Source organism: Amblyomma americanum, chromosome 4 (assembly GCF_052857255.1).
Source record: "Amblyomma americanum isolate KBUSLIRL-KWMA chromosome 4, ASM5285725v1, whole genome shotgun sequence".
NCBI classification, from domain to species: domain Eukaryota; kingdom Metazoa; phylum Arthropoda; class Arachnida; order Ixodida; family Ixodidae; genus Amblyomma; species Amblyomma americanum.
Genome location: NC_135500.1, coordinates 191,414,068 through 191,426,078, shown reverse-complemented (window position 1 = coordinate 191,426,078; position 12,011 = coordinate 191,414,068). Strand labels below are relative to the sequence as shown.

At 45.8% G+C, this 12,011-nt stretch overlaps 1 protein-coding gene across 2 annotated transcripts in view; it reads right to left on the bottom strand.

Annotated features, from left to right (window-relative positions):
- hiw (MYC binding protein highwire) overlaps positions 1-12,011 on the bottom strand; it is a 132,454-nt gene that overhangs the window by 4,549 nt on the left and 115,894 nt on the right. For both annotated transcript variants that reach the window (XM_077662670.1, XM_077662669.1), the window contains 8 exons: positions 11,871-11,990; positions 11,650-11,754; positions 7,235-7,363; positions 5,727-5,862; positions 5,022-5,122; positions 3,888-4,073; positions 2,680-2,787; positions 35-244 (listed from right to left, as the gene is read on the bottom strand). In XM_077662670.1, the coding sequence (XP_077518796.1) occupies positions 35-244; positions 2,680-2,787; positions 3,888-4,073; positions 5,022-5,122; positions 5,727-5,862; positions 7,235-7,363; positions 11,650-11,754; positions 11,871-11,990 (1,095 nt within the window). The remainder of the gene's footprint in view (positions 1-34; positions 245-2,679; positions 2,788-3,887; positions 4,074-5,021; positions 5,123-5,726; positions 5,863-7,234; positions 7,364-11,649; positions 11,755-11,870; positions 11,991-12,011) is intronic.

The window sequence follows — 12,011 nt, the reverse complement described above, 5'->3', positions numbered from 1 at the left end:
ATAAAATCAATGCTCATAGCACTACAGTACTGACCTTTTTGCATTTGTAGCAAACGTAGTAAGCATAGCGCTCCATGGCGAATCCGGCTGGATTGTCGTAGAAGCGAGCACCAGCCGTGGTGATGGCCTCGGCTCGATGAAGCCCCTCATACTCCAACCTCATGAGGGCCTTGCGCTTGACGTCCTCGTACAGCGCTCGGATCGGCTCCAGAAGATCTTTCAGCACTGCATGCTCCATGGGTGCCTGGAGGAAAACACAACAAAATAAACCCATGGAACACACCACCAAACACACTCACCAGTGAGTCACTAAGGTGACCACTCTGTGCTGAACCAAACAGCTTTAGTACAAACCCTCAATCGCAAGACTCCAGGAAGGAAATGAAAATCAAACAAGAGTAGCGTAGGGCACAAACAAGGTCACCAAGCATCAACATTTCACTTATATGTTTGTGTCAAGACATGAAATGACTTTCTGCCAACAAAACAATAACACAGCAAAAATGAGCACACAGCCACTGTCACAATCTGCCAAGTTTTTCACTGACGGGCATCAGAATCCACTTTTAAGCTCCCAAAAACATGCGAGTGTTTTTTCTTCAGAGCACTGATGAATTCCAAACAAAGCAAAACAAAATAAATGTTTTTACACAATGGAAAGATAGTATGGCATGCCTGGTTTGGACGTCCCACAACTGCACAAGGATTATGATAGATGCCGTAGGGGAGGTCTCTGGAGTAGTTTTGATCATCTGGGGTTCTTTCATGTGCACTGACATCGCGCAGTCGCACAGAACACGGTCATTTTTGCGTCTTGTCTCCATCGAAATGCGGCCGCCACAGCCAGGATTCAATTCCATGTCCTTGGGCTCAGTAGCAGGTACACAATGAAAAGAGCGGTGGCGACTCTGGTCACAATAAAAAGCACAATGTCTACTATTTATTTTTACTAGTAAGTGCCGCACCTCATAAAAGCTGTGAAAGGAACATATTGCAACCGTGACTGCATATTATATCTGAGTTAATAAACTTAGCCATGAAATTCCCAACGGCAGAGTGCTGAAACCAAAAAGAATCGCAAAATTCTTCCAACGAAAGAAAGCATTTCACTACAATACTCCAACAAAATGACCTGTATTAGAAGGGGATACAGCTCAGGAAAGCCATGGATACAGAAAAGAAACACCACAATGCGCTGCTCAGAAGAAAGGCTAAAGAGTGCTTTGTGTGCTGTTTCTCCTCTGCGTTCAATGTTTTTTCTAAGGCTTAGTCCCTTTCTGAAGCAAGAGACGCCAATTAGCATGACCAAGTTGCCCTGCAGGACTATGATTAAAACTAGTTTAGTTTAGTTTAGTTTATGGGGGCTCAGCGTTCCAAAGCGACTCGGGCTATGAGGGACGCCGCAGTGAAGGGTTCCGGAAATTTTGACCACCTGGGGTTCCTTAACATGCGCTGACATCGCACAGTACATGGGTTGCTAGTATCTTGCCTGCATAGAAATTCGACCACCACAGCCGTGATCGAACCCACATCTGTCGGGTTAGCAGCCGAGCACCATAACCACTGAGCCATCGCAGCGGCTACGATTAAAACTCAAGTGTAAATGTTCATTATTGGAATGTGAAAAAAACAAAACAATTTCCTCTGATGGCAAGCGCAAAAACACTTCTGTTTGTCATCAGAGTATGACGAGTGATTAGTGCTAGCTGGTTCATGAAATGGTCAACACAATGATGATTCCATGCATGACTGTTATTACCACTGAACAAACACATTTATTAGCAGCAGCTTGTGAATAATTTGGATGACTTATGGCTAAGGGGGAGTGTATTCATCATCATGGTCTGGGTTAGGACCTCTAGCTAGAATTCAGTAACCTAAGTTGGCCTTTGCTGGAGGATGGAGACCAGGGCCACGAGCCGAGCCGGCAGCTTTCTACATAGTATGTACATACATACAGCAGAACCCCGCTGTTATGTTCCCGAGAGCTGCATTTTCTTGGCTACTAGATTTTTGTGAGCTAGTTTCATTCAAGATCTCAGAGAAATCCATGCAATACAAACTTGGCTGTTACTTCGCATTTAATTGGTTTTTTGGGGAAAGGAAATGGCGCAGTATCTGTCTCATATAACCTTGGACACCTGAACCGCCATAAGGAAAGGGATAAAGGAGGGAGTAAAAGAAGAAAGGAAGAAAGAGTTACCGTAGTTACACTATTTACATCGCCTACACCCAACACTTTACGAAGACAAATGTCCATGGTGCGTAGACACCCCAACCCTAACAAACACCACATGGACATGTCCCCAAAAATCCCAACATCTAAACAAGCGTAATGCGGCCCTGGAGCTGTGGGAGGTGAAGCTGACAAGCGCACGCCTCGACGACCAGGCAGCCCTCCTCATCGCCAGAAGGTCGGCAGAAGCCTCCAGAGCCCTGGACTCGCAATCCAGCCACCAGCCTCTTCCATAGACGTTTATTCAAATCAATTCAATTCATTGCGGCTGTTGGTGCAACTCCATCACCGTTGCGGCACGAGTGCGAACGACTGAACAACTGAAGGCCCACAAACAACTGTGCTGTGTGGGCAGCACTTCGAGAGCGTGGTGCCAGGAAGATAATTTTACCGTCAACATGATTTTAATAATAAAAAAAAAAGGCGACAGTGAAAGGACTTGCCTTGCAGATGGGACAGAGGGAGAAGCCAAAGGTGATCCGTGGTCCTGACCAACTTCGTGAGAGCACTGTCTTGCAGCAGTGGTAGTGGAAGACATGCCCACAGGAAAGCTGCAAAGAGTAGGCAAAAACACCCAGGGGAAAATTCTTTATGCTCGGTTTCAGATTGCTGCCACACACCAGGGAATGGAAGCCAGACGGGAATGAATGAATAAATAAATAAAAAGTTAAAAACAAATAATTAAAATGTTCAATTCTTGCACACTATCACTACATACATACTTAAAGCAGCCCCTGAAACACTTTGTCAGCATGGCAAGCAAACCCACACAATTCTCGACCATGTGCAAATGAACGTCCCAGAAAGAGCTGTTCGACATATCTCAGGGCGCCGAGTGTCCAGCTCCAACTGGCGACCATTTCCTGCTCTTCTTGAAATTCCATGCCTCTTTTTCGCATCCCTAACGCACCATTTCCGCTTCTCTCATGTCAACAATGAAAAAAGCAGGCTGAGCAAGCTCGGTGAGTCAAGCGCGAGCAAGTGAGCTAGTATACACACAACAGCTTCTTCTTCTAGCATGCAAAGCTCAGGAAACTCAAAGAAAGATTTAAAATGTAGTCACTGGAGGAAGCACTGCGACGAACCCAGTTCTGGGAATGATGCGCAATTTCCAGACTACAGGAGAGGTAGACCTTTGGAAGCCAACAAAGGGGAAACTTTTGAACCCTATCAATTCCCTCAACAAATACTGCTTTAGAAAAATTCTTATGATGGATGATTGCACAAGTGTTCTTCCATACTTGACAGGTTTCGCAATTTTGGCGAATAGTGGTTTGGGGTCGGAATGAATTACTACATACGAAAAGCTGCACCTGAGTAAAAGGGCTACTTATCTTGGCTACCATCACTTTGAAACTATTTGCAAAGAAGAATGATGATTTAGAATGCACACAAACAGTAGCTCCAGAATGGTGCAGTGTCAGTGGCAACTCCTGCCCACTATGTAAACGACATCCTTCACATAATCTAACCAAGTGAAAGGCCTGTGATCTTGCACTGCAAATTTATAATTCAAAATAGCTGTTTAATAGACAGAAGCTTGCCTGTCACGGCAAAGCAACACTTGCAATTTAGCTGTGTAAGGGTTGTAACAGGAAGGATGCATTCTCCACTTCACATGACAACACTTTCTACAAACACTCTAGCACACCTGAATGGCTGGAGCACAGGAGAGAGCCTCAGAGAAGCAGATCATGCACATGTCGTCAGCATCCTGGCGCAGTCCCTTTGCACCGGCACAACCGTGGAGGCACGGCAGGCAGGTTGTCTCGCCTCTGATGCCATTGCACAGGTGACCACACGGGTGCGTCTTTGAACAGGCATTGGCTGCATGCTCCTGCATCAGAAACCAAGTTTGCTTGTCGTCAACACTTTCCAGAGAAATAAAAAATTATTTAGTGCATATCTAAAGCTAGAGGGTTAAAGGTACAATGAAGACAAACCCATCCTGTTTTTGCCCTCACTTCGATAGATCTTTCTGGCTATGCAGATCTTTGTTTGCCATCGAAATAAGCATTTATTGCAGAGGAAACTGAAATGGAGCATTTTTTTCTCTGCCACTTGATACAAACTCAAAAGCGTCAAGACTGATAAAGACTCTGATCACCAATTTGAATATACAGAGGGTTATTATATAACATATTACGGAAGGATAAAAAAATAAACGCGCTTTCACGTTGCAGCTGTACGAAGTGAGTCGTCACCCATCTCATTCGCAGCACGTGTGGTATGTGGGAAGGCCCACTTGCGGAATTACGCAAGAGGTCAAGCCTAGCCGCATCGGAATGCGATCGGTCCACGCGATAAACGGTGGAGAAGAAAGAGAAAAGGGCGTTTGTATTGTTTTTCTGGAACTTTAAACTCTATATTCAGATAATCTGCCCAGATATTGCGCTTTTGCCACAATCGAATTTACGAAAGTCGGCGTTGTATATGATTGCTGCCAAGAATTCGGGAATTTTCGAATATTCGGAAATTCTCGAATATCAATTTCTCGAATACAAATATGAAACATATTCGATTCATATTCGAAATTTTGAATATTCGCAAACCCCTAGTCTTGACATCATAAAGTTTGTTTGCAACAGCTGGTAGTGGTGACACCTGCACTTTATTTTTTACCTCTTCTAGATAGTAAAAGCTGTTTCCAGCTAAAGTGGCCTCTTTGTATTTTAGCACAATAATCTACCGATACGGGACAACTTCGTCTTGAGTGTCCCTTAAAGGACATAACGGCTCACCCGACAGTCTGTACAAGTGGCTGCTTAAGGACATAACGGCTCACCCGACAGTCTGTACAAGTGGCTGCTGCTGAGAGAAGTCCAGCTGCTCCGGGAGCTCCGCAAAACCGGCAAATGCCCGCTGTCGGCACAGATGTCGACTTTCCTGCAGAGACATGCAGCACACAAAGTCAGCACCTGCCTGGTATCCTCAGAGGTAGAAGCAGCCACAGGGTTACGGAGCCACAGTGGATGGTTCAGGCACAAGTAAGGATCACGAGGGTTAGGTTTAAGAACCAAAGGTTCGAGGAGCTGCCTTGACACGAGCCGAGTCGTAGAAGTTAGTTTCAGGGAGAAGTTAGTTCTAGAGGTCGACCCAGAGAGGAGGGAGGCCTGGAGTAGCTGATGCTGCGCTTAGGTTCCTTTTGTGCGGCTCCCAGACGGAAGACTGGATGGCCAGGCCCACTTATTCACCAAACGTGCTCCTTTTGACATAAAGATATAAATCTACACTTATAACATCTGTGCACATTCCCAAATCAGTAGCCTAGTAGTTGAAGTGCTGTGTTCAGATCTCCAAGACTGTGAGCTGCAGTTTAAAATGTGAAACCAGTGAAATTTTTTCCACACATGACAGTTGTTGCCACTACTGTAGCACACAGCACACTATGAAGCGATGTTATCAGCCTACGACACAATCTGTTGTTTGGGACAGAGGGCCGTACATGGATGTCAACACGAAACAGGATCAGGCCATTGTGTTGCCATACCTCGTGTGTTCTCACGAAACTCCACCATCGCTTTGAGTGTCTTGGAGTCGGCTAAAGCCATCACCCAGAAGAGTTTGGTCCGGCCGCAGCCTTCATGCAGATCTACTTTGATGGCTTCTTCTTCCTCCTTAAAAACCTGGATGCGCAAAAAGTGGTAACAATTGGGGGACAACAAAGCTTTAGTGCCCTGAAGGTTCTGGACACCGATGCCAAGCATGTTAAACATATCACTGTCTACAGCATAAGACATGCATTGTCTGCATATAAGGGAAGCAGAACATCCCATTTAAAAGTACAGCTCTTGATATTACTGGAATTTATTAGTGTATATTTTGAGTGTCTGGCCACATAGAGCAGGCAAACATCAGTAGTGGGCAAAATGCCTTTTAGCACCTCCTTCATTGTCTTGCAGGCAAAAAGCTGGTACTCTACATCTGTTCGTTTCAAAACATAATCTTGCAACTACTGTTAGTGACTCACTTTGAGAGTTTTGAGTGATGTATAGCAGACAAATAATATGTGTTCGCTTGAAACCAAACTCACCACTCACTGGGATTAGGCTTGCGGCAACATTGGGATGGTAACAAATCTGACCATATAGCAACCTTAATGGCCATTTAGAACACTAACTTTTCCACCCTTAACTTACTGTTTATGCTACATATGAATACCTGATATACAGTCAATATACAAACAGTTTTAACAGCCACAAGAAAAAAATGCTTTGAAACACAGTAAACAAAACTCCACTATGTTGGCAGTCTAAAGAAGTCTTCACATGAATGAAGTTCATTTTTAAAAGTGAAATTTTTTGTGGCCAGCACATGGGTAGCTAAAAAGGCTGCTCCAAAAACAAAAATAACACATGAAAGACCTCACCATGCCGTATTTACTCGTTTATCTGCATACTTTTTTTCTTTAAATTAAGCCTTAAAAAAGGGGTGGGCAAATTACACGGGGATTTTGTGAACAGACTCTACAAAGGTCATAACATGCAATATAGACTGTATATTGCTGCCCATATGTTTACCCCTCAACTCTCATCTCACCCCTCGCTCGCAAAAAAAAAAAAAAAATTGATTCAAAATATAAGATTTGCCTCCTGATTTGCCAAGCCACTGTTCTCAATCATTCTTCCTTTATCCAACTTTTCCTGATGAAATAAGAAACCTAGTTATGAGCCTCAAGCTATAATTTGACAGGCCTCCTAAATTCTGCCCAATTTCTGCTTGACTCTCATTTACTGCAGTACTGCATGCCCCAGCACTGTCCCAGTTTTCAACCCAAATTTGTACCGATGGTCCTCAATCTCATGGTACTTAATGTGTATCATGTCTGCCCCTTAGGTCCTTCATGAAAGTGAAGAAAAGTGAAAACTAACAGCACCTAATGATGGAAAATAAATACAACCAGTGAGTTTGCTGAAACTTCTAAGCTCCGATAAATTAAGGGCAACAAGCTAAGTTCCAATTAGACGCTTTCAGTGTCTTTTTCTGTGCTCTACTGACCTGGCGTTGGTGTGTCTTTGTCCTTCGATGCAAGTGCAAGAAGCGGTCGCAGTCTGCACACACATTTCCGCACACGTTGCACAAAATGATGGCCGGCGTTTCCCCATCATCATGGTTGTCACATGTTGGCTGAAGAAATAAGATGGCACAAAACGAATAGGAACATTTGTAGAAAAACAGGCATTCAAACACAATATGCCATTCAAACATGAGAAAGGGAGTTGTAAAAATAACAATCAGCACACTACAAGACATCTGTGGCTGAAAAGCATGGGTGTGGCTGTGGGCAAAGCAGGTAGCATCAAAATATGAGAACATGTCCACATTTCTAGTCGTATTCATGCTAGAAAACTAATGGAAATAGCCTTTTATGAGTAGACAAAAAAGTCAATGCATGCACAGAAGCGCACACGCACACACAATTTACCTCCAGTGAGATTACGCTCGTCAGTGGCGGGATAGTGAAGAGCATTTTGAAGCAAGCTTCACAGCAGAAAAAACATTAGCTTGTAGCAATTTCTTACTATTTTGCAGCAGGAGCCCAACGCCGACAAATGAAATAAGAATCTCAATTTATATGCTCAGAGTGCAAAGGTGGCCAAGTACTTCGCCACTTCTGTGACAGCACAGTGGCGAAGGATTTCTGCTGCCGCACAAGGGAATGGGACTGAATCCCAGCCGTGGTGGTCACATTTAAAAGGGGGCAAAAACGCAAAAATGGCTATGTGCTGTGCAATCTCAGCATAGCCTAAGGAACCCCAAGTGATTGAAATTTATTCAGAGTCTTTAACTGCGGCCTCTCTAATTGCTCGTGTAGAGCTTAAGGGAGTTAAACCCTACATGCAATGACTGCCTGCCCTTGCCAGACAACAAATACGTAAACACAGAGGCACTGCTAAATACTGACACAAAAATATAAATGTGATATGAAAATAATTTGAGCTGTACGCACCAAAAGTTTAACTAAGTTCACTAGACTTTGCCGCTTCACATGCTCCTATGATACAAACTATGCAACAGTGAAAACATTTCCATTCTTGTGGCTCTCCCCCCCCGCTTCCTCTTTTGCTACATGTCAGCAAGAGCAAGAGTAGCGTCCTCCAATTTCAATACATAATGAAATGAAACCGGGCCCACCCCATGCCTCGTTGCTTTTCTAGTGCAAGTGTGAGCACGGCGCGAGTATGTGCCTTGTTGCACGTGCGCGCATAGTCTCAGTGGGAAGCGAGGTTGTCAGGTGTGAAGTGCAAGAAGGGCTTCACAGCTGATGGGTGTGCTGATGGCGCTGACCCTTCCAGTCCTTTTACCGAGCTTCAGGAATCCATAAGAGCAGTAAACGTGGCATGCTGCCTTTGAGGACAGGCGCTGCCCACTTCACGTATGTGCTATGATGTGCGCTTCGATACGCGCTCCATTCCACTACTATGGTAAAATTTTCCCTCACGTTCGTTTCGAGCCAGCAATGAAATTTCGATGCAATGAATGTGCGGAAAAATCTAATTCATATATGTACTGAAGATAAAAATACATGGTGTTCTATGGATGCCAAGTTGTGAGAACAGGAATGTACTTCATTACACCAAGGATTTCATTACACTGAAGTTTGTTAATACAGTCGAACCCGGATATATCGAATTCGACGGAGATCGGAAAATAGTTCGATATAGCGAAAATTCGATATACAGATATAGGCCAAAAAAGCACTCGCGATCATAAAAAATTGTGGCTTACCAATTGGAACAGCCGCGAATCACATAGCATGTGCACACAATATGAAAGCGCTTTATTTCACGGAAAAAAAATCACTAATTTTGGGCTGCTTTTTCCTCTGGGAAATGAAGTTTAAAACACTAGTTTCAATCTTCTCGAGACTGTCTAGGTGCGAGAGCCCAGTGCCTTCCATTTCGCCGCAACAGCGCCGAATCAGGCTGAACGCTGACGCCAGTTCAGTGGCTGTGCACGGACGCGTTTCTTCGAAAACACAGTTGCCCTCGTTGTCGCTGGAATCGCTGTCTTGAACGCCAGCTATTCCGGCCACAATGTCCTCATCAGCGAGGTCGGCTACCGCTTGAACTTCGCTGTCAGCATTAATGAAGTCATCAACAGTAACTTCGGGCGGGACGGTGCCGGAAAAATTGGACAAGTCGCGGAACGCGTCCTCCAAGCACTCATCGTCATCTAAAGCTTCCGGACATTCATCTCTGGCCACTTCAAGGCCTGCCTTGCCAAAACAGTTGGCTACTGTGGCCCGCTTCATGTCGCCCCAAGCGCCGGTAATCATCTGGATCACGCCATGCAGGTCAATCTTGAGATCGGTTCCTATGCGGAGGTTTATGAGGAGCCGTTGAATAAGTCGCTTCCGATAGCCTACCCTGAATGCCTTTATGATACCCTGGTTGAGGGGCTGCAGTCTCGCTGTGGTGTTTGGCGGGAGAAACTTCAATTTGATGTGCTGCAGCTTGCAAGTTGTTTGATGGGCCGAACAGTTGTCTACCAGGAGGCAAACTCGGCGGCCCGACTTGCCCAACTCAGCGTCCCAAGCGTGCAGCCATTCAACAAAAAGTTGACATGTCATCCAGGCCTTCCTATTAAAGCCGTAGCGGATGGGAAGCTGTTTACAGTTCTTGAAGCAGCGCGGTGTCTTGCTCTTCCCGATCACGAATGGCCGTAGCTTGCACGAGCCGTCCATGTTGGCTGCAAGCAGCACCGACACACGCACTTTGCTCATTTTACCACCGTGGCATGTGGTTCCACAAAGAGCGAGTGTCTTATTCGGCAACATTTGCCAAAAGAGACCAGTTTCGTCTGCATTGAAGATTTCTGCAGGCGAAAACTTCTCAGTGATCTTCGGCCACTCCTCAGAAAGCCACTGCTGCATCTCCTGGCTGCTGACAGCCCCACTTTCGCCTGAAATGGCCTTTCCTACAATGACGTGGCGGTTTTTAAACCGTTGCAGCCATCCAGTGCCACCGCAAAAGTTCTCTTTGCCAAGAGCCGTAGCAAACCATTTGGCCTTTTCGATTAAGGTCGGGCCATCCACGGGAATATTTTTCGCTTGGATTTCAAGAAACCACGTGTAGAGTGCCTTCTCCACTTTGTCAAAAGCAGCACGGCGCACACGACACGCTCCCGAGCGACTTTCCTCACCTGCTTTAAGCTTGATGTCCTGCTTGTTTTATAACAACGTACTTAAAGTACTCCGCGGAATGCCGAATGCGTCTGCCACGGAGGACTTCTTTTCTCCATTCTCGACACGCCGGATTACTTCAAGCTTTCTTGCAAAGTCCAGATTCTTCCTCTTTTTTATGTCAGCGGATGCCATAGCTCACCAGATGACTGCAATCACACACGTTACACACAGCACGTTGAAACAGAGGTACGCACAACAACACGCACGATGTGCAGATGGAGCAGTCCGAGCGAAGCCTGTTCGAGCGACAGTCAACGGGGCTGCGAAGGAACGACAAAGGGAAAAGAAAGAAGAGAGCGGGGAAAAAGATCGGCGGAATATGCCGTCGAAGGCGCTATGTTCGTTTTTTGAGCCCTCTCTGGCTCTCTCGTCTCCCCTGGCCCACGAGCGACCGTGCCGACCCTTCACTCTCTCTCTCTCCCTTTTCCCAGGAAGCGTGGCTTGGAAACGTCGCCATGTCTCCATGCCGCGCACTCTCTTCGATGAGCTCCAATGCCCTTGCCCAATGCACACGCCGGCGGTAGAGGAGGAGCGAGAGAGCTCGCGCCGGTGGGGCGCAAGAACGGGGGAAAGGCTCTGCGTCTCCGTCGCTAGGCGACGGCCGCGCATGCGCAGAGGAGGAGCCTGCTGACTGACTCTGCGGAAAAGTTTACCTCTGAGGACCGGACACGAATGTCTTTGGGAAAAGCGCACCTTCTAGGGGTGCGGCGCAGCGCGCCGTTCGATATATCGAATGTCCAACGAAATGGAATTCGATATACTACGCAATTGTCCTATACTTTTACATAGTATTTTCAAGGGGGTAATCTGTGTGTTCGATATAGCCAATAATTCGAAATATGCGGGTTCGATATATCCGGGTTCGACTGTACGTCCAAGACTTAACTGTACAGGTTGAATGCAATGGCGCAGTTTGACAGTTTGGCAGAATTGGCGCAGCATTCCCACCACAGAGCTGATGCCTTTCTTCAATACAGAGTGCACTAAAAGCTCCAATGTGTACTCCGGCGACTGTTTTGGTTACGTGCAAGAAACCCTGAAAACTTCTGTAAATGCACTGACTCGAGTGAGAACGGAAAACAGTGTAGTCAACGCACACATTGCCAAAATCATGCTTCTGAAGGTTAACAAATGGCAATTACATCAGTAGTGTTCGACTGCATTTCGCACCATCAACTAATCAAGAAAAATCCTAGTGCGTGGCTATATTAGGAAGATGTCTCACCCTGGGAGGAGCTTGGTCACCGCGACCTTTGACCCACTGGCCTGAAGAAAGCTTCTCAACATGCTCCTGGTCAAGAACACACAGGGAGGCCAAGGCAAGCCATAGCTGCACAGTAAAAAAAAAAAAAAAAAGAAAAACACAGTCAAAGAGAAGATACGCAAGCTGGATTTAAAAAATGCTGCTCCATAATGATTACTTAACAAAAAAGCAACAAAGCGTACTGTTGGCGTTTTGAGGCATTCTGCAGGTGTCCGGTATTTTTCAGCCAGCTTGGTCAAGTTGAGGATGTTTTCAGCAATGGCCCCCTTGGTCACCTTGGCCCACGCCTCTGTGAGCTTACCCTGAAACAGGATGTGGAAGCA